The sequence below is a fragment of the Lissotriton helveticus genome, chromosome 3_2, assembly GCF_964261635.1.
Source record: "Lissotriton helveticus chromosome 3_2, aLisHel1.1, whole genome shotgun sequence".
Lineage (NCBI taxonomy): Eukaryota > Metazoa > Chordata > Amphibia > Caudata > Salamandridae > Lissotriton > Lissotriton helveticus.
Window position 1 is genome coordinate 197,908,906 of NC_136062.1, and position 24,694 is coordinate 197,933,599.

Genomic DNA, 24,694 nt, shown 5'->3' on the forward strand with positions numbered 1-24,694 from the left:
AGTTGGGCGGGCGAGAAGAATGCAGGTGTGGGAAAAAAGGGACCAGCAAGTAACAACTATGGGGAAGCACATGGACAAAGGAGGGTGGGCAACTATTGGGAAGCATCTGGACAATGGAGGATTAATGGGCTGCAATGGAGAAGCACACAGACAACGAAGGGGGAGATGGGGAGACACAGACACAACGGAGAGTGGGGCGGTGTGTTTGAGGAAGCTTATAGACAGCGGTTGATGGCGAAGCACATGGATAACTTGGGCAAGGTGCAAAGTAACAACAGAAGATTGGCGGGGAGGAAATAAAAACAAGTAAGGGACAGATTGTAAATAAACACATGGCAAGAAAGGAGAATATGAAGTGCACAAGGGAGATAACTGTTACACAGACATTTGCAGAGTGCTTAATCAAAAAGAAATAAGTAGCGCCTGAAAAACAGAGCAGTGGAAAGGCAATTAATGGAAATATGCTCCAGGAAAGGGACAAACACCAGAAGAAGGTAAGCCCGTGGAAACTGACTGAATAAGAAGTAAGCCAACCAATGGTAAGCAAAGGTTGGGCTCCAAGTCCACTGTAAAACTAAAATGTGTTTAGCAACAGGTAGTACACACGTGGTCTTAAGTGGGACCTACAAATGGAAGGTCTCTTTAGTGACGTTTCAAAACTGCACTTAAAACAAAAAAGAGAACAAATACCATTTGACATGCTTGATGGGTTATAAAAGAAGTAGCTTCTCACGAAGGGGTATAGAAATGCAGATTGAACCCAACATCATAGTAACAAGAGCTTTAAAAAACTTGGTAAAATAAAGGGTGGGCAAGTAAACTCGGATATAAAATTATTGCTAGTGCTTATGGTATGGAAGATGTAGCTTCAGCCATAAATGTTCACATATACGAAGGAGCAAACCTAAAGACCAACATGAAAAGCAACAAAGGTATAGGAGAAGACTCTGTCATTGCCTATTTCCTTGCCCTGCTTCCCAGTGCATCCCACAACAGATTTCTCACACAATTCGTATACATAACGTTACCTCTTTTAATTTGTATTTCTCTGTCGCAAGTTTTTATCTTTATGATTGTTGGTAGAGTTCGTTTTCCTACAGAAGAGACAAACAAACCACTGAAATCAGATTTGGTTTACATAGGCTCAATTAAACAAGAAGCACAAACACTTGATCAAAAGGGAGGTTTGCAGTGAAGTCTTAGGACATTTCTTGAATCCACTATTTATTCTATTAATATGTTTATTCATTTTATCCAATTTGAAACCTTGCAACATGATCTTAAAAAAATGAATTGACCTTACCTGACGTGACCTTGCCAGTTACTATTGATATATATGTGCTTTCAGCTATATCTAAGCACTTTTATTTCCAAATAGTTGCACACTTACGAAAGAGGAGCAACCGCAGGCCAAACAGTCCCATCCTGTCGTAAATTTTGTAGTCCAAGGTAAATTGCTATTCAATATTCCCTGGACTGGAAGAAAGCGGTAACCACACATTTCTCACTATTTGGATTTCATTAGTGAGGATTATGTTGAATCCAAGAGCACAGGACTCGATCAAATGTAGTCAATCAAGGTGGTCTGGCCCGGGAAGCTAACCAGACATTGTTACAAGCTTTCCATTAAAGAATGTATATAAACTGACGAGGATAACAGCAATATTGAGGGTATATATACAATGGTGTGGAAAGGTGTGCTTGGTGTCACAGATTTGCAGTTAGTGTCAAAATTGTTTCTGCTATATAATAGCGAAATTAATGGCTTTATGACTGGCATACTATAAACAGCACAAAGATGGTCTTCTTAAGAATTTTTTCTTTCAGTAACAGAATTTACTTTCATGGAGGCTTATATTAAAAAATTGCCATTAGGATATATTTTTTCTCAAATATATGTTAGTAAATCAATCAACTTTACTTACATTGGTCCAGCTGGTTCATCATCTACATAGCAAGTTCAGTTGTGTTTCACGTTGAGGGAAAAAAGGGGAAGGGAATAAAACAAAAATCAAGAGTCAGAAAGGATACTAACGAAGTAGAAACAAACGATTCAAGAACATTATCTACAACAGGCGGACCATTCACTTTGTAAGTGCGGAGGCTCATGGAGTTACAGGTCTGGGCTTGCAATTTCATGGTAAGTTATGTTCAAATGTGTTTTTTTCAGTTAACACTTTAAATGCTTTGCCATGAAGAACTGCAACTATAGCGGACAGATTGTTGCACTATGTAAGTGTAAAAAGTTATCATGTCCCCAAGTTCCAGTGTTTCACTCTGGTAGATGAGAAGACAAACCAACATTTCAGTTGTAAAATCCTGCTGTTTGTTTCCTTTTACTGATTGCTTGTTTTTACATGTAGCCTATGTGTAGGAGGGTTATCAGTTCTATTGAATGCGGATATCTTGGATGTTTCGTGGTATTTCCATCCGACCCACGGGTCTCCTGAAGTATTTGGGCTAAGGTTGTAAAATTAGGCATGTGCCCACAGGCTAATCAGTTATGACTGTGTGAGATGTGTGGGGTAAACAGTATGTAGGTTTGTGCACCAGGGAACAAGATCCTATATCTTTCACCGACATAGCAGACTTCAGCTACTCCAAAAATTGATTATCCAAGAGCTGGCAACACATCTTGAAACAGGCAGGAGTATTAGGCAAGAAATGTCATGCTTTGGACTATTTTATAAACCAATGCTTGTTAATTCTGAGTGACATCATTTGTTTTTTTAAATTTAGCTTAAGGTTAGGTTTTCTTTGAACATTTATTCCATACCTCATTACTAAAATGCATACACTTCCGATGCCACCAATCCAAAGCGTAAAAACTACTCCTGGCAAGGTTCCTAAAGTAACAGCGTTGTACCAAATTGCTGTACCCAAGCTTTCATTATTTTTCCTAAAGGGTGTTGGTGTAGATGTGCTATATTTCACTGAAGTCTTCTGGAAACGCGCAGCAGGATTCCACAAGGCGAATTGTGTATATGAAGCAGTTAAATGGAGAGAAAGGACGGTTTCAAAACAAGTGGGAGTCAGCGCTGACATGACACAAACAGGATAAATGTGATAAGCCCTCCCCTCTGAGATCAAAAGGGGTGAGTGAGAAGGGGATAGTCCCTTTTTGTCCCCCCAAGTCAGCGGAACGTAATGCCACACAAGAGACAAACATGGCAAAAGGGAAAACACATTTTTATAAATGCAAAACATTGTTTTTATAGATAATCAGAAACCAACAGCTTTAAGAAACAGCCAATAAAGTAACACACCAAAGACACAGCAGTGTCCACAGAATTCCATTGTTATCAGGAACACGGCACTGAGACGCAACAAAGAACCAGGACTGGGAAGACATCTGGCGGGTGATGTGCTGTACATACACATATCTAAAGACACAGCAGGATCAGGGACACACAATACAGCTTAACAGTCCCCTCGACACACAGCTGACAGTCTCAAGGGGCCAGTAAGCCAAACTTTACCCTATCATGATCTGCTCTTTTCATTGTTTTCTGCTGCTGTTCCCTGAGGTAACGTCTTCACTATACATCCAACCAGGGATGAGCTTCGAAATGCAAGCCTTAATTGGATAGCTAGGACTTAAAATGATCTAGACATCCTGGAATGAAGTAAACTATTTCATCTGCACAGACTGGCATCACTAGTAAATGTCAGGTGCTTGTACTGGAGACTCTCTGTCTGATGTGTGAAGTGCCCTAAACAGTAATATATTAAGAAAAACAAATGTGGTATTTTTCTGTGCCCTGAAGTTACAAATGGCAAACAGACTTGATGCCCAACTATTGAGACAAAACTGTTCAAAAAGCCAAGGAATTTGGGATGAGCTGTATCTTCTAGCTGCTTAACCTATGGTGTCTGGTGCTCAATATTATAGCCCGTTGCAGAGGGCAATACTAGTTGTTAAAGGTCCCGACTTGGCGTTAAAGGCCCCAGACACAGGTAAGGGCCTAAAGCGATGTTGAAGGCCTATAGCGATTTTGAAGGCCTATAACGATTTTGAGGGCCTTTAGGAACAAGAATTTCCCGAGACAGAAGGACTACAATGCTGTTGGTGCAATCTACCGACTAAGGATAGAATGTTCTAAATTGAAAAAAGGATTTAGACAGAAAACAAACATTTGTAATTTGGAGAAAAATGTCTGTACCAGCCATCAGTGGTCTGTGCAACTCCACTGTCTTCAATGATGGTCTCAACATTCTAAGTTCAACGCAAGGATAAATAAAACGCTGCCTTGCATGGTAAACCATAAAATGCTGTGTATACTCTGCTCCCGTGGGATCTAGTCGCATTATTATTTTTGTGATGTGAAAGTAACATTTCCATTTCTTCCGAAGTGCACGGATTTCACACTAGTAAACTGTGGGCTTAATTTAGCTATGGGCATCTGACACTGCAAACTTGACTGAACCATGCAAAAGAGAAAGTAGCGCAGAATTACCCACAGATAGTAATGGATAAACATTTAATGGGAATTTATATAATCTACCCGCAAGTCATCAGATCTTCGAAAAACACGTTCTATCCATGGGAAAACATTTTTACCCCTAGTGTTCTTGCTTGGTGTACATATGACTATATCCAAGGCACTCCAATCTGCTCAGAGAGCACTGCCTTAACAGTCAGATCGAGTATTTGAACTCTTGACAACAGCCTTGTTTTTAGTGTACGTTCTCTATCCAAAAGTGAGTCCGGTCTCCAAAGGTCTCTCGCATTGAGACTTATGCCACACTTCTGTATACTTTGTGAGAAAGTATATTGAGGATCTTTTGAATGTCAATTACTAGCCTCCAACACCAATCTTTTCGTATAGTTTGCTCAATAAATTCTCTCACAAAACTCGCCATTCTGCCTAGAATGGCAGAGTGTGTATGCCACAAAAGAGGACGTTTGGGAATGGGGCATGACTGTTACACCCTAATTGTCAAAAGTTTACAAAGGTCAAATGAATCCATGTAAGGTCCTGGTCTAAAGATGTGGGATATTTTAAGTGTGCACTGTAGAGCATCTACACAGAAGAATCAGTGTTTTACATGAGTAGCTTATTCTAGTGAGCAAGGCATTACACTTGTCTGGAACACCTGGGTCCTTCAATAGTGTTCTTCCCTACCGACAGCAACCATTTTGAATCTTTCTTGGATGTCATACCGGGCAGCAGTAACTTCTAACTGATCTTTCTCCAAATCCCCCTCTTTTTTTTACAGTGGACTATGAACTTGCATTAAAAAAACACAATTTCTGTTTGGGTCTGTTCTGCAGAGCCCCCCCACTGAACAAGGCTGTGCGTGGAGTCTGTACGGCATCACGGTACACTGGAGAGAGAAGAGTCACTATAGATGAAATACTACAACTATAGACTTCCCCAAAAATTCACACCTAGCTTCAATGTTGTCAAAGCTCCCTATGGCACTACTATGTGTGCATGAACAGCTGACAAGTAACATTTCTGGCAAAGAGAACGCTGACATCTTTAAAGATTGTGATTCCTTAGGAGAAGGAAAAGAAACATTGTAGCAAAGTCACACTTCTCTGTACACAGACGGGTCAATAAAGGGCCCATTGCTGGGCCGAAAAGGGCACCTACTGAGACAATGGAAAGACAGTTCTGGGACACAAGAGAGGAAATGTAATTGATGCATTTTTAAATGAGTATTCTTTAGTGCGAATTAAGTAAACAGTGTCGTGGGTATATCCTCAAGTTGGAATTCTTAATAGTTATTTTTGGACTGATCAGCGTACCTGCAAGAGTCATCCAGATTTTCATAAGAGAGGCCACTGATATGAAGTTAGCTGCTTGGCCTACCGTACATCAGAATTTCCAACCTTAGGTAATGCACCTTTCTTGGAAAGTGAAACATGGTTATCTGCAGAGCCATGCACTGTGGCCAATACTGCTCAGAGAAACTGTAGCCAGCTCACACCAAATGTATGCAAGCATATGGTCTTGAAGAAAACGGCACATACTGTTCAGAGGCAGAGATGGCAAAAAGCCTTGAACATCCCAATTTCAACGTCTGGATACAAAGTTCGCTTTTTCATCACAATTGAGACACCGTATGAGCTGGTAGAAAACTTCTAGTCCACACAGGTACACCATCAAGCTTCGTTTCCTACTATGTATCATGTGAAAGACATGCCCTACATTTTGGGCTCCTTTAGGAAGGAAGTCAAAGAATAGTAGGGTGTGGAGTCCAACCAGAAAGGAAGAGAAAAAATGGATGGACTCTAGAATCTTCAACTTGAAACAAAAATATGACCAAAAACCGATTTAATTGATTCTTGGTGAAGATGCTACTCTGGTCGCAAATAGAAATAAATACTACCATGGATAGAAACACGTCCATCGATCTAAATTACTTGCAGAGGGTATCATTCCAGGCAACTGCTTCTTATCTATTTAGTGGCAATATAGAAGATCTTATATATACAAATTATTATTGGCCCTGCTCCAAAAGAAGCAGTGCATTCTCAACTGCTATATCACATTCTGGGTGGTAGAGGTGTGGCACAGCGTTCAGAGCATCGGACTCCAGGGCGCCGGCTCACAGTTCAATCCCCGGCACCGGAAGACACCTCAGCTCAGCATCATGTGACTCTGGGCAATATCTCATTTAATCTCCATTAATTTAAAAGCGCCTTGAAACCTTAAGGGGTCATTTGTTCGCGCTTTACAAATATGGATTATTGTATTATTACATTCTATCTGTATGACAACAACAAAGGCAGCAATGTTTTGCCATTAAAGGCTTCTTCAATGAGTTGCATCTCAAGTGCTTAAGAGAGATACAGAACCTACAAGTAAAGAACCTACAGAAAATACCTGGCAAGAGAGGAGAATGTTGCACATCATGGACTAACAGCTGTTAACTGCATGGTTTGTGGTAAGTAACTGAAACATGGGCGCCTTATTGAGGAACATGCTGGAAGCTTTCCAGTCTTTTACTTCTTCTGACGGACCTATTCATTATAGGTGCCTTATTACTGAGGAACATATTGCTCCTAGGTTGACAAAAGGATGAGACTGCTATGGAACTGTGTTGTAATGAGAACCTGCCAGTATATTGAAGACATCGTGCAGCATTACGGATATTACTGCCATTGCAGGTCAAGATAACCGCATTAGCTACTTAGGTGAGACCGAGCAAAGATTGCTTTTGGAATTAATATCTGTTCCTTCAAGCAGCACTAACTGCTTCGACCAGTTTAACTGTTGATTGCCTGGCATTGTAAGCTTTAATAGCAATAGTTTTAGTGCAGGATCCACCAAGCTTAATGAGGGCAATAGCAGAGGGGTAGGGTAGACAAAAACACTTACCGTTGGAAGGACTACTCTTTTGGTTTTGGCTTCCAATATTTTGTAGTGTTATAACAGTTCAAGCAATCAACTCTTTCACAGGCCATCCTACACAGGTAGTACACTTTTAAGGCTGTTTCCTTCTTCAAACTCGACAATAGTGGATCAGGACAGTGCGTAACTTTGTTCCAACTACTGGGACAAACCTATTTCAGGGTTGAAGGTGTATAATCCTTTGTCCTGTTTATTGGCTTGTCCAGGAATATAGCGGCCACACTACTCAAATAATTTTCTCTCCTGACGAGCAGTTGCAATTGATGTTTTCATGCTTAGCTCTTTCTTCCTCATACACAAATTTGTTTGTCGTCATCTTTTCATATTGAACTATTAGAATTGTTACTTTTGTAATAATCGGTTTTGTGGTTGAATTCATATTAAATTTAATTTAACGCCAGCTTGCCTGCCAATGTTGTGCTCAGTTTATTTTTCACCTCCTAAAAATTACTAGTGATATGCACATGATTTGGGACGATTTGAGAACACCTTCGGAGAAACACGTTCTACACTAGTAATGCTTTCATTGAAAAAGGTACCGAATCCCTCCAGAAAAGTAAATCATGATACTCCACATATAAGTTCCAAGCGAATCACTGCATTTCTAATTGACTGTAGCAGTGCTTCGAGAAATACATATGTAGCTGGCACGTGAAAAACAGAAAGCCTTTGTATCGAGAGTCAAATCTGCCTATGGCAGAACCAAATTTGGCATTGTTGAAAGAGGGGCCATAATGTGCAACATTTACAGCAAATATGTTTGTTTTGCGGTTTAGCTTCCAAATATCCAGAAACAAACGAAGCAAATCAGACTGAAGCAGTACAGTTGTCTTAATTTGTCTAATTGCTACGATCTCAACCAGGCCCACAAAAGAAGCATCTTAATTTCTCTGAAAAGACTTATTTTCGGGGAGCTGCGGGTAGACTTGAAAAAGGATACCCTGTCTGGCAGTGTTGGCTGGCATGTTCCGAAAAGATAACTGCTAATACGGGTGCCCAAATAAAGGGATCTGTGGAACAGAATACCTCAATAAAACCTTTTGTCTTTCTCCCCAAATGCAGCAGTAGAAGAGGGGTCTCAAATGGCCACCTAATATAAATCTGTGTCTGGGACCGTACTTTGCCTTTCAACTGGGAATTATTAAAAAATATTATAAAAAAGAAAGCCTGGGAGGTCAGTTCCTCTAAAACATGTTTCCTAATTGATTGTATTTATATAACACAAACCTAGGCAGAAGGACAATGGAGCGGTGTGTAGTACCACCAACAGAATGAAATAATTGAACAGCAGCGTCTTGGCAATATGAGCAGAATGCAGGTAACCTTTTTAAAGCAATGAGGTATTAGCTACTGCCCTTTTCTGATCACATGCCATGTTGAGCAGGAGTTGTTCCTCAAGCTTCTTGTGCTGCTGAATTTTCTCAACATCAGATGTTCTTCAGGTAGGTGAATCCTAGGCAGATAACGGCTCAGACAGACTGGTTTCCTGCACATGTCAAGATCCGAAGTAGGTCAGTGTTCAGAAAAACCATACTGGACCAGGTGTGCCTCTAACCACACTGTAGCCTTCTCTTCATCTAATGAGGTTTCCACCAATTCGCCCTAAGTCTATGGTTCATAGCATACGAAGGAAAACCGGACAGCCTCACAATCCAACAGCTCATGCTGGATTTAAAACAATTTCAAATACCATATGAAAAAAGGCCCAATAAAAGGCAAGATCCTTCCTTGCAACACCAAATGTCATACCTTCATGTAAATTTGTTGGACCATTCAGGCACTTGAACCACTGCTAGAGACTCTAGGTTGCACTGAACCCATGCATTCCATTCTCACCTGATACAGTATCCAAAGGAGAGCACATATTTACTATGATTTTGTCAACCCTATTGCACTCCTCATCTTTGGAATGCAAGATAAAGAATGAGCTTGGCCGATTTACAGAAATTCCCACTGAATTAGTATGGGAAATCCATGTTTAGGATCTGTACCTTTCGTCTTCTTTCATGGCTTCTCTTTAAGATTGTTAGTCTATCACTGTGGACACATACATTCCCAAAAATGTATCCCTCTAACAGCAGAGCCACTAATTAAGTTATAAGACTGAGCAGGAAAGTACATATTAAAAAAGCAGTTTCTTTCAAGATTACCAAATTAGGACGAGGAGGGGTAAAAGAAGGTACAAAGTGGATGGCAATTAAAGAAACACTTTTCCTTAGAACAACTCAGTTAATCTTCCTTAACGTAATCTTGCCCGGAAGGCACAAACACAGCAGAAAGAGAGCATGATGAACTTCAAGCAGGCAAAATCGGAGTTTGGTAAAACAGCCTGAATCGGGTCAAAGGGATGGCAAGGCAGGGCTCAAGAGGAAAGAACACCTAAAGAAAACACTCAATAGTCGAGGCCCAGGGATTAGAACATGTAGCTATAGACGTGATAATGCTGCGAAATGCACAACGTCGATATTTTTACGAACATATATATATGGATTATATAAAAGTGAACATTCGCCAAGTAGCAAAGACTCCTAATCAAGGGATTAAAAGAACAGAAGGCAACTAGTGTTTAGTGGCCCTTGCGAAAAGATTGTTCAATTTAAAAGCTAAGGATTAGGTATGAAATTGGTTTGAAGATTCAAAATGGTGAGAAACTAGAAATTGCTTTGAAAGTTAATGTGTTTCTTGTATTAGTTGTCAGCCTTCTGCCAGAGAATGTAAGTTTAAATACAGTTCTACATGTGTGCATGGTCGGTGCAAGTCATTCTCCTTGCCACTGAATGTACGGATGAATGTACGGATTAGACCCAAGATGCTAATTACACTTTGGAAGCATTCTCCCGTTTGCACCTGAAACAGGATTCCAAGTAGGATGGTATTTGCACATGTGCCAATTATATACCCCATGATATTTGCTAACATGTTTTTGGGAGTTAAAACACTGCAATAATCATTTGGCAAAGAGTGCACAATTCGAATTAGCACCCCTTTTCAGAGTGCGCAAATCAGAATGTCACACTCTTTGGCAGCCAAATCCTCGCATTGTTTTACCGGATTTAAACCTGTGGCAAATATTGTGGAATACAAAAATGACATCTTGCGGAAATGGCTCATGTGCAATTAGCGACGGACAATTATGGCACAACAAAGAATCGCATTTCAATTGCAAACAGGAATTTGCAGCCACAATGTAATTAGCCCTTAGCCTAAAATACAGCATTAATGCCCATATTACTTCCAGTGGCCCTGGTTCAGTACAAACCTTGATTTAGTTTCATGTGCAATAGAGATTAACAGTAATGCAGAGCCGAGAGGCCTGAACAGATACACAAGATGCACACAAATCGCCAGTTTAAAAGGCTATCTTGTTGGGCTACCTTGTGGAACTATTTGTTCTCCATCTTCTAATCTCCATCCCCTGAAGAAACAATACAATACACAACAAACAGAAGTCTGAATCCCCAAAAGTGGGGGAGGGATAGGGTTTTCAGGGAAGGACAGAACTACAGAAAATAGGTATAGCAACCCAACAAAAAATTAAATATTATAAACAGCAAACTGAAATCCAAATTAGTTGTGAAACGTGAATGAGAAACTCGAAGAAAAGTGTTAACATCATGAACTGCGCATCTTAAAGACGGAAGCAGAGATAAGACAAACTCCAAGACATGCAGAACTCGCACTTACCACCGGGGTTTTATAAGAGTATGATGCAATTGAAGGGGGGAAAAAAAAGAAGTCACAGTAACCGACAAGTATAAATATTAACCCTCTGCACCCCTCCCCCCAGTACCATTCCAAACCCAAACCCCCACCCATTCTGAGGCCAAACTGATGACATATGCGATCCTTCAACTTTAGGACTCAGTACTAAGTACAAGGGAATGAGCAAGCAGCTTATGCTGTGGAAAGGACATGACCCCAGCCTAATGACTTACACAGGGTTGCAAGCATTGAATAATGTGCAGGGCAAAGGCAATACAAGGCTTAAGTCTGTTCTGGCAGAGAGAACCTATCCCCAAATTCGTTCTTATCTGAACTAGCCTTTAATAGAGAATTATCTTTACACAAGAATGCATGATTCTCAAAAGTATATTAATTTAGCTAACATTCATTTCTTATGTACTGTAGAATTTTACTGGAAAGGGCTTTTATTATATATGCGTGTGTATATGTGAGTGGGCGCTTGTGCATGGGTATACACAATTGTATGCTTAATGTTCAAAGACGATCAAGTGATTTCCCCCAGGTTTTCGCTTAAAATGTTTACCACTTAAAGGCTCCTTTCGCCATAAGAGTTTTACCTTTCCCCAAACTCAGGCACACATGCATTGGTGAAAGTTGCTGACAAATGTGACTGCCCTCAAGTAAGGTTGTTACTACTCCAGCAATAGACGTAGATGACATTCCATTGTCACATTTGACAAAAACACATATTACATAGCTGATGTTTTTACAGTAAATTGGTCTTGTTACTGCACAGCATACAGCTCGCATGAGCATTGCACTTACTCAGTGTATCCTATTTCCCCCTGGCCCTTTTCCTAATTGTCAATTATTTTATCATGTTCAGTTTCTTTTTTGCATTGTAATTCATCATATTTATACATTTTCAGAGTATTCTACTTCTGCATGTGTTTCACTTACCCCTTACACTGTGGTGACACAACTAGTGTTTTGGGGCCTTGAAAAATGAACACCACTTTTAATGCTTCACAATTCTTCTAGCTTCAATGATAAGATCGTAAATTGGCAAACAGATAAGTTCTTTCTTACTTTTTAAATCCTCATCCCATGGCCTTTCCACCACATAGGTAGCTCTATGTCTGTGTAAATCTCGCATGAATACAGCTTAACCCACAGGTGCTCTTACCGCAGGGTATAGAGACGTGCCTTGTTCAGATCGAAACCTAGTATGGCCACCTAGGACTCAGAATTTAAATACATTCTCAATGGAATTTTCTACCAGAGGTAATAACCATTAATAAGAAATTTCTCATGATATGTATGTAACAAAAACAATAGAAAAGATACCTCATCTGCTCCCTCTGCCTTGTTGATCTTGCCTGGATTCAAATAAGGATAGAGCTCCTACATTAGTATTACTTATTTTTCTCATCGGATGTAGCAACAGACATCGGACTGGCAGTCCATGCGGAGTGTTTGCGCAGGTTCTCCAACAGCATAATTCTTAAGCAGCAGGCAAAACATATTGCTTTCCCCTAACCTCCTGGTTTCAGCAATCGTCTATATCTATATCCATTTATAAACCTATATCAGACCTTCTAACTCACAGGGTGCCACCGTTTGTCACACTATAACAGATCCCTTCACACACACACACACAGTGAGGTGCAGCTATCTGCTGTGTCTGAATTAATGGAAAACAAAAACTGAGACAACACATTTGAGGAAACGAAATCATGGAAAATCTATTTCAAGAAACTAACAATTTAAAGAAAAAAATCAAAAAAGAGAGGAAACATTTTAAAGGAAAGATAACACTACGAAAAAATCCCAAATGACATTAAATTTGGATGGAGTTTAGGACTACGGTGGGTGTTGTGTTCAGGCATGGGTAATATTTGGGGTGGTGGGTGTTTTTAGGGGCGAGGAATAATTGGCGCTTGGGCAGAGAAAGGAGTTTTAAGGGTTCAGAGATTGTAGGAGTATAGGGGTGGTGAGGGGGTTTTAGGGTTCAGGATGGGGTGGAGTTTAGAGTGGTGAGGAGTTTTTAGGGTGATGAGAACTTATAGGTCATGGATGGCTGGTGTTTAAGGACAGTGAGGGTTTTCCTAGGGTTCAGGGATAGGTGGATCTTGAGTGTGCCCAAGTGTGTTAAGAGGTATTGGGTTTTAGACATGAAAAGAGGCTTTCAGGATTCAGGAATGGGTGGAGTTAGGGGTAGTGTGTGTTATTGTGGTTTAGGGATAGTGGATTTGTGGGGAAGAAAGGGCTTTAAGAATTCAGGGATGAGTGTAATTTAGGTTTTGGAAGGGTTTTAGTGGGCAGGGAGTGATGGTATTAAGGGATTGTGAGAGGTCAGCAATGGATGGTGTTTAGGGGTGGTGATGCGTCAGAGAATTAAAAGCATCTGAAGTAATTCTTTGACAATGTAAAAGATATTCATATGAAATAAAACATTATTGAAATAAATATCTACAACAAAACTGTTTCTGAAAGTAAGACCTGCAACTACTGCATTTACGCTCAAATCAGCCTTTAAAAGCCAATTTAGACCAAAAAGAACATTTATGAATTGTTTTTTATGAAAAGGTAAATGCCATTCATTCTGAAAATTTCCACAACAAAGTTTAGTTGAAATGGTTTCTCAGTAATGGTATTGCAAGAAATATTTTTTCTATGAAATCACATACAACCATAAATATCACACAGTGAGCACATAATTAACGGGAAACACCAGCAGAAAGCAGGTTTCCAGATAATTTTAATAATGGGCAGGAGTAGACGACGAGGAGGGAAAATTAAATATTCTATTTTCCCTTATCGTCTCTCGACTCCGCTCCTCACCCTGCCCCACCGCTCTTACTTGGACAGGACACTCCTGATAATGGGAGGGGGAAATAGTGAGTTGAAGTGCCTCAAGCTGTACTCCGCACAAAGTCACGCCCCTCTGATGCACAGACACTTTATTGCACAATGAAAACTGTTCTCAAGTTGGCAATCATGATATATATATATATATATATATATATATATATATATATATATATATATATATATATATATATATAAAAACACACCAGGGTTAGCCCATGTGGGGAGCCACACACCTCCAGACTCACACCGCCACGTGGGTGGAAGAATGCACAGCAGGCATTCCGCGTTCCTTTACGCCATACGCGTTTCGGGCTTGGACGCCCTTGATCATTGGCACAGAGGGGCAGTAAACCGGTTTCAAAGAACAATACCACTTTCACGCATTGGGGCCTACGGAGCATCGCACGTGGAGACATTGGAGGCTTACAACAACAGGCGCTTCCAGCCTTCCTCCCTACAGGGTATTTTATTATAAAGGAGTGGCAGGACTGGGGCCACGTGGTGGGAGAACTACGAGTCCATCTGCATTTATTTTGGGACTATCATAACCAGCATGCCTTGGTGACAACGCCAATGGGGACTCTAATTATAAATTCAAGTATTGTTCTTTGAAACCGGTTTACTGCCCCTCTGTGCCAGTGATCAAGGGCGTCCAAGCCCGAAACGTGTATGGCGTAAAGGAACGCGGAATGCCTGCTGTGCATTCTTCCATCCACGTGGCAGTGTGAGTCTGGAGGTGTGTGGCTCCCCACATGGGCTAACCCTGGTGTGATATGTGATTATATATATATATATATATATATATATATATATATATACACAAAGAATCTCCTCACAAAAAGAAGAAGAGGCCACAGCAGGGGAGACGGTGAAAGCTACTTTAATGAAAGTTTCACCACATAAAGGGCTGATGCATTTCGGCTATTTCGGTCTTCTTCGGCGCCAATGGTGAAAAACAGGATGAGGGCGCTTATCAAATATTTAAATACCTAGCCCCATCCTGGTAGGTGTCAACCAGCTCCGCCCCCCACACATACAACCACAGTTCTCATTGGTGTAGTCACTTCATGTAGGACGACAGGTACGTCGATACTACAATTCCCAGAATGATGTAGGTCCTTCTGGCAATACTGCGGGGGTAGTAAAAACCATTTGCGGTAAGTTGAACGCCCAGTTATTCCAATATCGATGCCTCCTCTGCTCCCCAGACCGCATTAACCCTCGAGTCCCGATGATCCAATTAGCAGGGGCAATACTGGCAATACAGCTCGCCCGGCGTGGAGTCCGATGACTCCAACACTGCCTCTTCTCCTCTCGAGCTCTGGGGTGGGCCCCGGTCCTCCCAGTCACCTGGATACAACAAACTCCACCGTAGCAGAAGCCAGCGTAACCGGGGCCAACTTGCAATGCGGGGGCCTCTTGAAGCGCGATTCTGGCACTCGCGCTGTCAATGAACAAAGAATCTCCTCACAAAAAGAAGAAGAGGCCACAGCAGGGGAGACGTGGAAGCTACTTTAATGAAAGTTTCACCACATAAAGGGCGGATGCATTTCGGCTCCGCCCCCCACACATACAACCACAGTTCTCATTGGTGTAGGTGTATATATATATATATATATATATATATATATATATATATATATATATACAGAAAGAACTCGCCAAACAATCCCAGACCTGCCACGTTCCACCGGACTGGAAAGACGAAGAGAGGAACCCGTTTACTTGGTGCCAAACAAAGTGAGTTTATTCAAGCATATTTTCGCTCAGCATGCCCGCCATTACGCGTTTCGACAGTAACCACTGTCTTGATATATATAGCAATTTGTAGCAAAGATATGTAGTAAAATAGAGTTCAAAGAAACAATGAGCAGGATAAAGAGAGGGCACGATAATTTAAAAGTGGAACATTCCAATACGGAGTTAGTCACCTCCCAAAAAATTGAAATATGTTATGTTATGTTAAGTAGTTTTGTTAGGCGCTCGAATGCCCATCGGCGTCAGCTGAAAGAGACCATAAGAGTAATAGCCCTGAAGAGATTTTAGCAGGAAGTGAAAAGCCAGGTTTTTAGTGATTTCCTGAAAGCCAGCAGATTTGACATAGATATAATGTGAAGAGAAAGTTTGTTTCATGCTTTAGAGGTACCAACAACAAAGCCTCTTCCGCCCCAGGAGGCTCGCTTGTACCTAGGTACGGATACCAATTAGGCAGAAACGGATCTTAAAGATCTAGATGGTGAGTACTATTTAAAACTGTTCTTAAAAAACCTCAGGTCCTTGATTATGCAAGTCCTTGCAGACAACGCAGGGAACCTTAAAAAGCACTCTCTGCCTCACAAGGAGCCAGTTTAAGTTTCTGATGAAACCTTCAATGGAGTGAAATTTGGGAATTTTTAAATGGGTACGTGCCACCGCATTCTGTAGTGTCTGCAGTTTGTTTAACACCTGCTGATGGGCATTAAAGTACAGTCCATTCGCGTAGTCAATTTTAGACCTCACCAAGGAAGGGATCACTGTTTCTGTAAATGATTGGGTACAAACGGAAGGATCTTTTCGATTCATTTCAAGGTGTAAAAAGCAGCTGAAGTGACTGATTTGATCTGATCTGAGAGAGTCATTTAGGATTGCTCCCAGATTTTTGGTTTTCTTCACCGGCAAAGGGAGTGGACCTAGCTCCACTGGCCACCATTCCGGAGACAAGAAGGATGGCGGAGAGCCGAAGATAAGAACCTCTGTCTTACCGGAGTTTAACTTTAGGCAATTCCTGGCCATCCTCTAAGCAATTCCTGGCCAAGCTAAATGCTTGCATACATTCTCGGAATCTTGAACCAACAGCTTCAACTCAACTATCTGTATGTCGTCTGCATAGAAAGTAAGGTTGAACCCAAAAGATCTGATTAAATCTGCAAGAGGGGTGACGAGAAATTAAAAAGTGTGGGGCTAATTGCCGATCCATGGGGTATACCGCAGGGCAGCGAGAATTCTGGAGGCGAAAAATCACCCAGTCGCACAGACTGTACCTGTCCTTTAAGAAACAAATCAAACATTTTCCATTCCACCTTTGTTACACTTATCCTGCTCAACCTCTCCATCAGCAACCCATGATTTACCGTACCAAAGGCCGCTGATAGGTGAAGCAGGATCAGAGCTGCTCTGCCACCATTATCTAGTGAGCTTCTGATTTTATCAGTAGCTTTTAAGAGGGCAGATTCAGTGCTATGCCCGGCCCTTAAACATAATTGGGTAGAACCAAGTAGGTTATTATCCTTGACATGGCTAAACAGTTGCTCATTCATGATCTTTTCTATCAGCTTAGCAGGCAGTGGTAGGCAGGCTATCGGGTGGTAGTTATTCGGATCAGAAGGATCTAGGGAAGGTTTTTTTAATGAGAGGCAAAATGAGTGCCTTTTTTCATTTTGATGGAAACTGCCACGAGCAGCACATGCGGTGGAAGATAGTAGTGAGCTTGCGCGCAATGCTATCAGCCACTAGGGAAGCTATTTTAGGCGGACATGGGTCACAAATACATTTGCCACTAACTCACAGAAAGATGAACTGTGGTCATTACAGTTTTTAGTGCTAACCGTGGTAAGTTTCCAGGACAGACGCGAACAGCCCTTTTGCTGAATTTGACGCTTCTTCCACTTTAGCGGTATAGAAGATAGACGTTTGCTGGACAATGAGTTTTTTGTACTCAGCTATGTATTTTTTATAAGTGATCTCCTCCTCAGAGTACAAGGCTCTCCTTTTATTTTTCTGTCTACGACAGCACTGATTAGCTGCCCTAAGTTTGTCCGAGAACCATGATGCAGATGGTTTGTGTCTTTTTATTAGAGACTTTTTAACCAGCGCAAAGGCGTGAGCAGCGGCGTCCAGCCAGTGCATGTATTGTGCAACATCACATTCCACATCTTCCGATTTGTTAGGAGTGGGGATTTGTAGCAGCATGGGCAATTCGCCTGCTCTAATATTGTGCCACTTATGAGATGAAATCCAGCTAGGGCAGCCTTATATTGCCTGAACAGAGGAAAGATAGCTAATATCAAAGAAAATTGCATTATGATCTGACCATAAGAGCGGTAATGTAGTAATATTGCCTAAAGACAGTTAGAAAAAATTCCATCCAACGTATGGCCTGCTGAGTGCATAGGCCCTAACACCCTCTGCGAAAGGCTGAGGTTCCGTGACGATTTTACTCGTGTTTGTAACATTGTCGTAAATACATAATTTTGGTATCAGTGGACCGCAAATGATCCATTTAGTATATCCTGGTGTTTTCGCTATGCTACGAGCAAGAGCACTCCAGTTACAAACACATTTCTGTTCTACCCATGGCATCCATCTTAGAACACGGAAGCCATTTTGTATTCCTTGCCCTCACATAGTCAATGGACACACAATGACCTCTTTTCATTTAAGGACACGTAGGCTTTAGCCGGCGATTCACCTTGCGAGTGACACGTGCACCTTAGGCCAGCAACGCTGTAGCAGCATGACTCGGCAAGAACTGCCTCCCCAGCCTGAGGCCAGTCCTGCTATACTGGTTCTTGTGTTCGTTGGCCTGATCATGATTAGGCGGCCGAAGCTGGTAACCGTGCCCATTTACGACCCACAAACATCTCTTATCCTGTCTTTCTATCTTCCACACCTGGCCCTGCTCCTTTCCTTCTGGGCCTTTATTAGGGGGAGGTAACGAAATTTACGATGAGGCGGTCCGGGTCTTGAATGAAGAATTGACATGGGATTATGATGGACTAGTGGGAACCCCTCATTCGTAATGTTTTGACATCAGATACTGTTGACGATTCCTGTGCAACGGCAAATATTTATTGTTTAAGACACGAATGTTTAGAACTGTGGTAACATGTAAAGAATTTGCCCCGAGCAGAATATTTAGTATATAAGGAACAACCCTCTTTGTACAAATGGAACAGGCTCCTAGACACTGCCCGTGTGCAGTTTCTGTGACTTCTGTGTCCCTGCAGTAATAAACCTTTGGTCTTTGACGCCACCATCGAGAAGCCCGTGTTTCTGTTTGTCTGTGCACCGAGACAGGTTGAACTCCGGGGTCTTCGGGTGTTTTCCCTGACACCTCTGGACGGAACCAAAAAGTCCAGAACTCCAATTGGCGCCCAACGTGGGGCGACGTCATTCGGTACCGGTCCAAAAGCCTGAAGAGTTCGAGGAGCTTCGTGTGAAGATTTCAGAGGGAGGCGCCCCACTTCATCGATCCCGGCATATCGCAAAAGTGGCCCCGACGTTCTCTTCCGCGAGGGTTCCCGTTCAGACGGCTGCAGTGGTCCGTTGCCTTGACCGTCGCCCTGTCTTGGACCCGAGGTGCAGTCCTTAGTACGGCGAGACGTGACGGGTTTCTCCTTGGTGACGTCTTCAGTACCTCAGTTAAGTATTTTGTGAGGGTTGCTCCTGTTTGGATAATCCTTTTAGTTCTCAGTTCAGTTCAGTTCTGTAAGATTATCACTGGTTATTCTGGTTACGATAATCATTCTGTTCAGTTCAGGTATCGATACATTTGTCAGTTCTGGTAGGCCTAAGTTCTTGGTTCGAGTGCGCATCTTTTCTGTTTGTGTCTTGTTTGTTTTGCGTTCCGGATTATAAAATGGTAAGTCGGAAAAATTGTATGTTGTCTTGTTTTAGTTGCAACAGTGATTCCCAGTTGGAGGACTCGTGTTTGGTTCCTCCGATTGGAACTCCCCTTTATGATCTATATTGCAAATTTGGTGTGGGCCCTATCTCTTATAACGAGGTATGGATCCGCTTCACAGAGAAAGATGGTGTCCTTAGTTGGCCACTACATGGTAGTTTTGAACCTGAAGTTCTCGATAATCTAGAAAGAAGGTTATTTAAGAAGAAAGCCCGGCCGGCAATGTTTGATTCTTTCCGTTATTGGCGAAAAGAATCTAAACAGAGAGAAATTAAAAAGTTGAAGAAAGAACAGAAAGAGCAAGAGTTGACTTTAGAACAGTCTGCTAGGCAGCTGCAACTCAACGAGTCTGAGAAAGCGATGGAGGTGGCCGATAGAGAGCGTAATTTAGCGATAGACAAGTGCTATCCTGCTTTACCATCGAGTACGGCTAAGATAGTAGAGGACCCTGAAAAGGATCCCCTGTTGTCTTACTTGTTACGATCACCCCCACCGTATGCACAGGGTGCTACGGCTCCACCTATACCGAATGTTCAATTACCGGTTGCTGGACAACCTGGTGTTCCCGCTCCCCTGAATCAAGTTCCTGTACCTCCTGTGGTCAATATTAATGTTCCTTCGACAACCCCTCTTCTAGGGTTGCCGGCTTCTTTACCTATGCCTGTGTCGCTCACACCTGCTACTTCACAAGCTATTTTTCCTGCTACTCCTACTGCTTCTAATCTATCTGTTCCAACTGCTACTCTATTTACTGCCTCTGCTAATATTATGACTCCGCTTTCTGTTCGTCGGAGAATCACTGATTCTGTCTCCAATATTCTATCTCCCTTCTATAAAACTCTGATTAAGACTCCTACCTCTGACTCTGTGCAGAGGCGTAGTCAGCTTCCCAGTACTGAAGAAAGAGGAATATTAGATTCCACTGCTCTTAGATGGGTTTCGAAAGTTGGAAGATATAATGTACAAGATGTATTAGATACATTTATGCAATGGAATGAACCGACACAACGATATGTGTTCGATGAAATGTGTTTCCTTCTACGTGAGGAATTGGAAGAGGATGACCCTGAATCAAATCTAGAAGAATTAATTAATGTTCAGAAAGAGTTTGCTGCAGGTATGATAGTTGGACAAAATATAAAAGAAGCGATGGAACTGGTTCTAAGTTATAGAACCGACTCATCCCTTCGTTCACCAAGAGAGTTAGGGAAACGCAGTACGACGAAAGATTTAAAAACTAAAGTACTTTTACAGCAAGCTTATCCGCCTCGCACGAATCAGACTAATATGCAGCAAGGGTCATATCAAAGAACGGAATATAATTTTCAAAGACCACAATACCAATGGAATCAATGTGCTTATTGCAAAGTGGAAGGTCATTACAAAAATGAGTGTCCAGTTCGGGCACAAAATAATGCTGCGGCAGCTCAGAGAGGTCGTGGTAGTTCTATGCAAAACTCTAGAGGTCGAGGACGAGGTGCTATGCCTCCGCAGACGAGTGATCGCCCTTCTAATTATTTCGACCAGCGAAATGGACAATTTGCCCAACAGAATAGGTCTCCACAATATCATGTTGAAGACTATTATGAAGCTAGTGAGGAAGGTCAGCAAAGTGAGTACTAGGACAGCCATGGACAAAGAGAGGGAGTAGTATCAGTTCCAGTAGATCAAAGTGGGCCTTATGTCGCAGTAGCAACATCAGGTATAGTCGAACCGTTTCTGTTGGATACTGGTGCAGCAAAAAGTTCTATCATACATGCGAAACTCCCTGGCGCACCTTTGTCTGGCTCAACAAACGTTTCAGTAGGTTTTTCGGGCGCCCCTGTTCACAACCCTGTTTCTGGTCCTTTGTCTATTTCTGTTGGACCCTGTCAATTGAAAGCACCCCTGATTTTGACGACAGGTTGTAATGAAAATCTGCTTGGTTTAGACTTGTTAAAACGCCTGTACGCGACATTGTACTGTTCTCCAGCAGGAGTACAGCTTACGTTGGGTAAAAGAATAATCTCTCCGATGTACTTGTCGATGGATGCGCTCCCACCAGAGCTGCGTTCACTCCCTGATACTCTTTGGGCGACTGGTCCTAATGATGTAGGTCTATTGGAAATTCCACCCTATGTAGTAACTTTGAAAGCAAATGTCAAACTTCCACGAATTCCACAATACAGAATCTCTAGCGAAGGTGAGCGTGTGCTCCTACTGATAGTGCATGATCTGATTGAGAAAGACGTTATAGAAGAAACTAGAGGTAATGTCTGTAATAGTCCTGTACTGCCTATTTTGAAACAAACTGACCCTACAAAACCTCCAGTATATAGGTTTGTAATTGATCTCAGAGAGGTTAATAAAATTGTGATTCCAGAGTTTCCTGTGGTTCCAGACATTACTGCATTGTTAACGTTGATTCCTGCTACAGCAGCATGGTTTTCGGTTGTCGACTTGAAAAATGCCTTTTTCAGCATTCCGATAGCCGAAGAAAGCAGAGATATCTTCGGTTTCTCTCTAGGAGGACGAAGCTTTAGGTTTAAACGCGCTCCACAAGGCTATTGTGAAAGCCCATCCATTTACAGTCAAGCATTAAAAAGCCAGTTAGATTCCTTCGTACTTCCTCTTGGTTCTGCTTTAGTACAATATGTCGATGATCTTCTGGTGGCTGCTGATGACAAGGAAACTTGCAAAACAGCTACGATTTCTTTATTGCATCACTTGTCAGATTTGAATCACAAGGTGTCACCTTCAAAAATGCAATACTGCTGCCAAGAAGTGACCTACCTAGGTCATCTCTTGTCAAAGGAGGGAAGGAAGTTGACCCCAGAGAGAATAAAAGCAATTACACAGATGAATGTTCCTAGCACGCAGAGAGAAGTACGTGCCTTTTTAGGTATTACCTCATATTGTAGGCAATGGATCCCGAATTTTTCTCTTTTAGCAAAACCGTTGGTAGCTTTGACTGGGAAAAATGTTCCGAGTCCGGTACCATGGTCTGCAGAATGTCAGCAGAGTTTTTCTGAGTTACGAAATGCACTGTGTTCAGCACCTGTATTGGGTACACCCGACTACAGTAAGCCATTCACGCTCTATGTCCACGAGAGAGAAGGTTGTGCATTGAGTGTTTTGACGCAGAAATTTGGTGATAAACAACGCCCTTGTGCGTATTTTTCATCAACATTAGATCCAGTAGCTAGAGCGTTGCCTAGTTGCTTGAGAGCTACAGCCGCAGCTGCAGCTTCCATTCGACAATCTGCTGGTTTAGTAATGAACAATATGCTAGTGGTTATGGTTCCTCATGCGGTGGATACACTCATGAACCGAACCAAGACGCAACACCTTACCAGTGCTAGATTATCAGGTTATGAACTGACACTGTTAGCTAGTCATATTCAAATCAAAAGATGCAATGTATTGAATCCAGCAACATTGTTGCCGACTAGCCAAGAGTCGAGTGATTCCGAACCACACGACTGTTATTTCAAAACTGAGGAAGAAACAAAAGGACGAATTGATCTAAAAAACACTCCGTTGTCAGATCCAGATGGCACGCTGTATGTTGATGGGTCTTGCTTCAAATTGGAGAATGGTGATGTGACTGCTGCTTATGCAGTAACGACCTTGAGTACGATTGTGGAGACTGCAAGAGTGAGTCAGAATTCTGCCCAGGCTGCAGAATTGATCGCGCTAACAAGAGCGTGCGTTTTAGCTAAGGGAAAGAGAGTGAATGTGTTCACAGATAGTCAGTACGCGTTCGGCGTGGCCCATAGTTTTGGCCGTTTGTGGAAAGAGAGAGGTTTCATTACGTCCCATGGGACTAAGATTCAACATGGTCAGCTAGTTAATGACTTGTTGGAATCTCTAACCTTGCCGACTGAAGTTGCGATTGTGAAATGCAGTGCTCATAAAGCAATCACGGATGATGTTGGTCGTGGGAATGCTTTTGCCGATGAGACTGCAAAACAGACAGCTAGAAATATGATGAGTAGAATGTATGTTGCAACGTCTGCAAGATGGATTTCTGAGTCTGGAATGTGTGAAGACACAGTGGAAAGCGTGAAGGAAATTCAGAAAGAGGCGACTGAGGAGGAAAAACTTGCATGGAGAGAGAGCACGGGTAAATTGGACTCGAGTGGGTGTTGGATTGACTTGTCGGAACAACAGTGTTGGATGTTGCCTGATGCGTATGTGCTTGCAGCAGTGACGATGGCACATGGAACAGCTCACATCAGTTCAAAAGGGATTTGTAAGATGTTGGCTCCGGTCTGGAAGAATGATGGGATTAGTAAGTGTGCAGAGAGAGTGGTGAGAAATTGTATGGTATGCTTGATGCATAATCCTAGCAAGGGAATTCCCACACCTGCAGGTCACTTCGCTCCTCCTTCCTGCCCCTTTGAAGTGATCCAGCTAGACTTCATTCACATGGATCGTTGTAATAACCTGAAATACGTCCTAGTGGTAGTTTGTGCTTTCTCCAGATGGATCGAAGCATACCCGCTAAAGGACAATACTGCCTTATCCACTGCCAAAATTCTTCTTAAAGAATACTTCCCCAGATACGGAATGCCACGGATTGTATGGTCAGATAACGGAAGTGAGTTCGTAGGGAAAGTTATGCAGAGTGTGTGTGCCGGCCTAGGGATTAGACAGAAGTTTCATAGTGCGAATCATCCCCAGTCCGCGGGTTTAGTCGAGGGTTACAATGGCACCCTTAAACTGAAACTTGCTAAGATACAAGCATCCACGGGTTTGTCCTGGCCAGACGCATTGCCGTTGGCTTTGCTATCAACAAGAGCAACCGTACATTCTAGAGTAGGGCTTAGTCCTTATGAAATAGTTTTTGGTCGTCCTGCAAATGTTTGGGGGGTACCTAGACCAAAAGAATTCAAGCAGCTGGAATACCCAATGTTAATTGATTACCTTTTCGACTTGACTGCTAAATTGAGTCTTATTCACCAACAGGTTTTCGATGCATTGCCAAAGCCACCGGAGAGTCCAGGCCATCAGCTGAAACCGGGTGATCAGGTGGTCATCAAAAATTTTGCAAGAACGAAAAATCTTCAGCCCAGATTCATTGGCCCTTTCCAAGTCCTACTAGCAACGAGAACTGCTATTCGTGTGG

At 42.1% G+C, this 24,694-nt stretch overlaps 1 protein-coding gene across 2 annotated transcripts in view; it reads right to left on the bottom strand.

Annotated features, from left to right (window-relative positions):
- The window catches only part of NPTN (neuroplastin), a 508,163-nt gene that overhangs the window by 77,750 nt on the left and 405,719 nt on the right, over positions 1 to 24,694 (bottom strand). For both annotated transcript variants that reach the window (XM_078685051.1, XM_078685049.1), the window contains 2 exons: positions 1,926 to 1,947; positions 1,029 to 1,094 (listed from right to left, as the gene is read on the bottom strand). In XM_078685051.1, coding sequence (XP_078541177.1) covers positions 1,034 to 1,094; positions 1,926 to 1,947 — 83 coding nt within the window. In that variant the 3' untranslated portion in view covers positions 1,029 to 1,033. The remainder of the gene's footprint in view (positions 1 to 1,028; positions 1,095 to 1,925; positions 1,948 to 24,694) is intronic.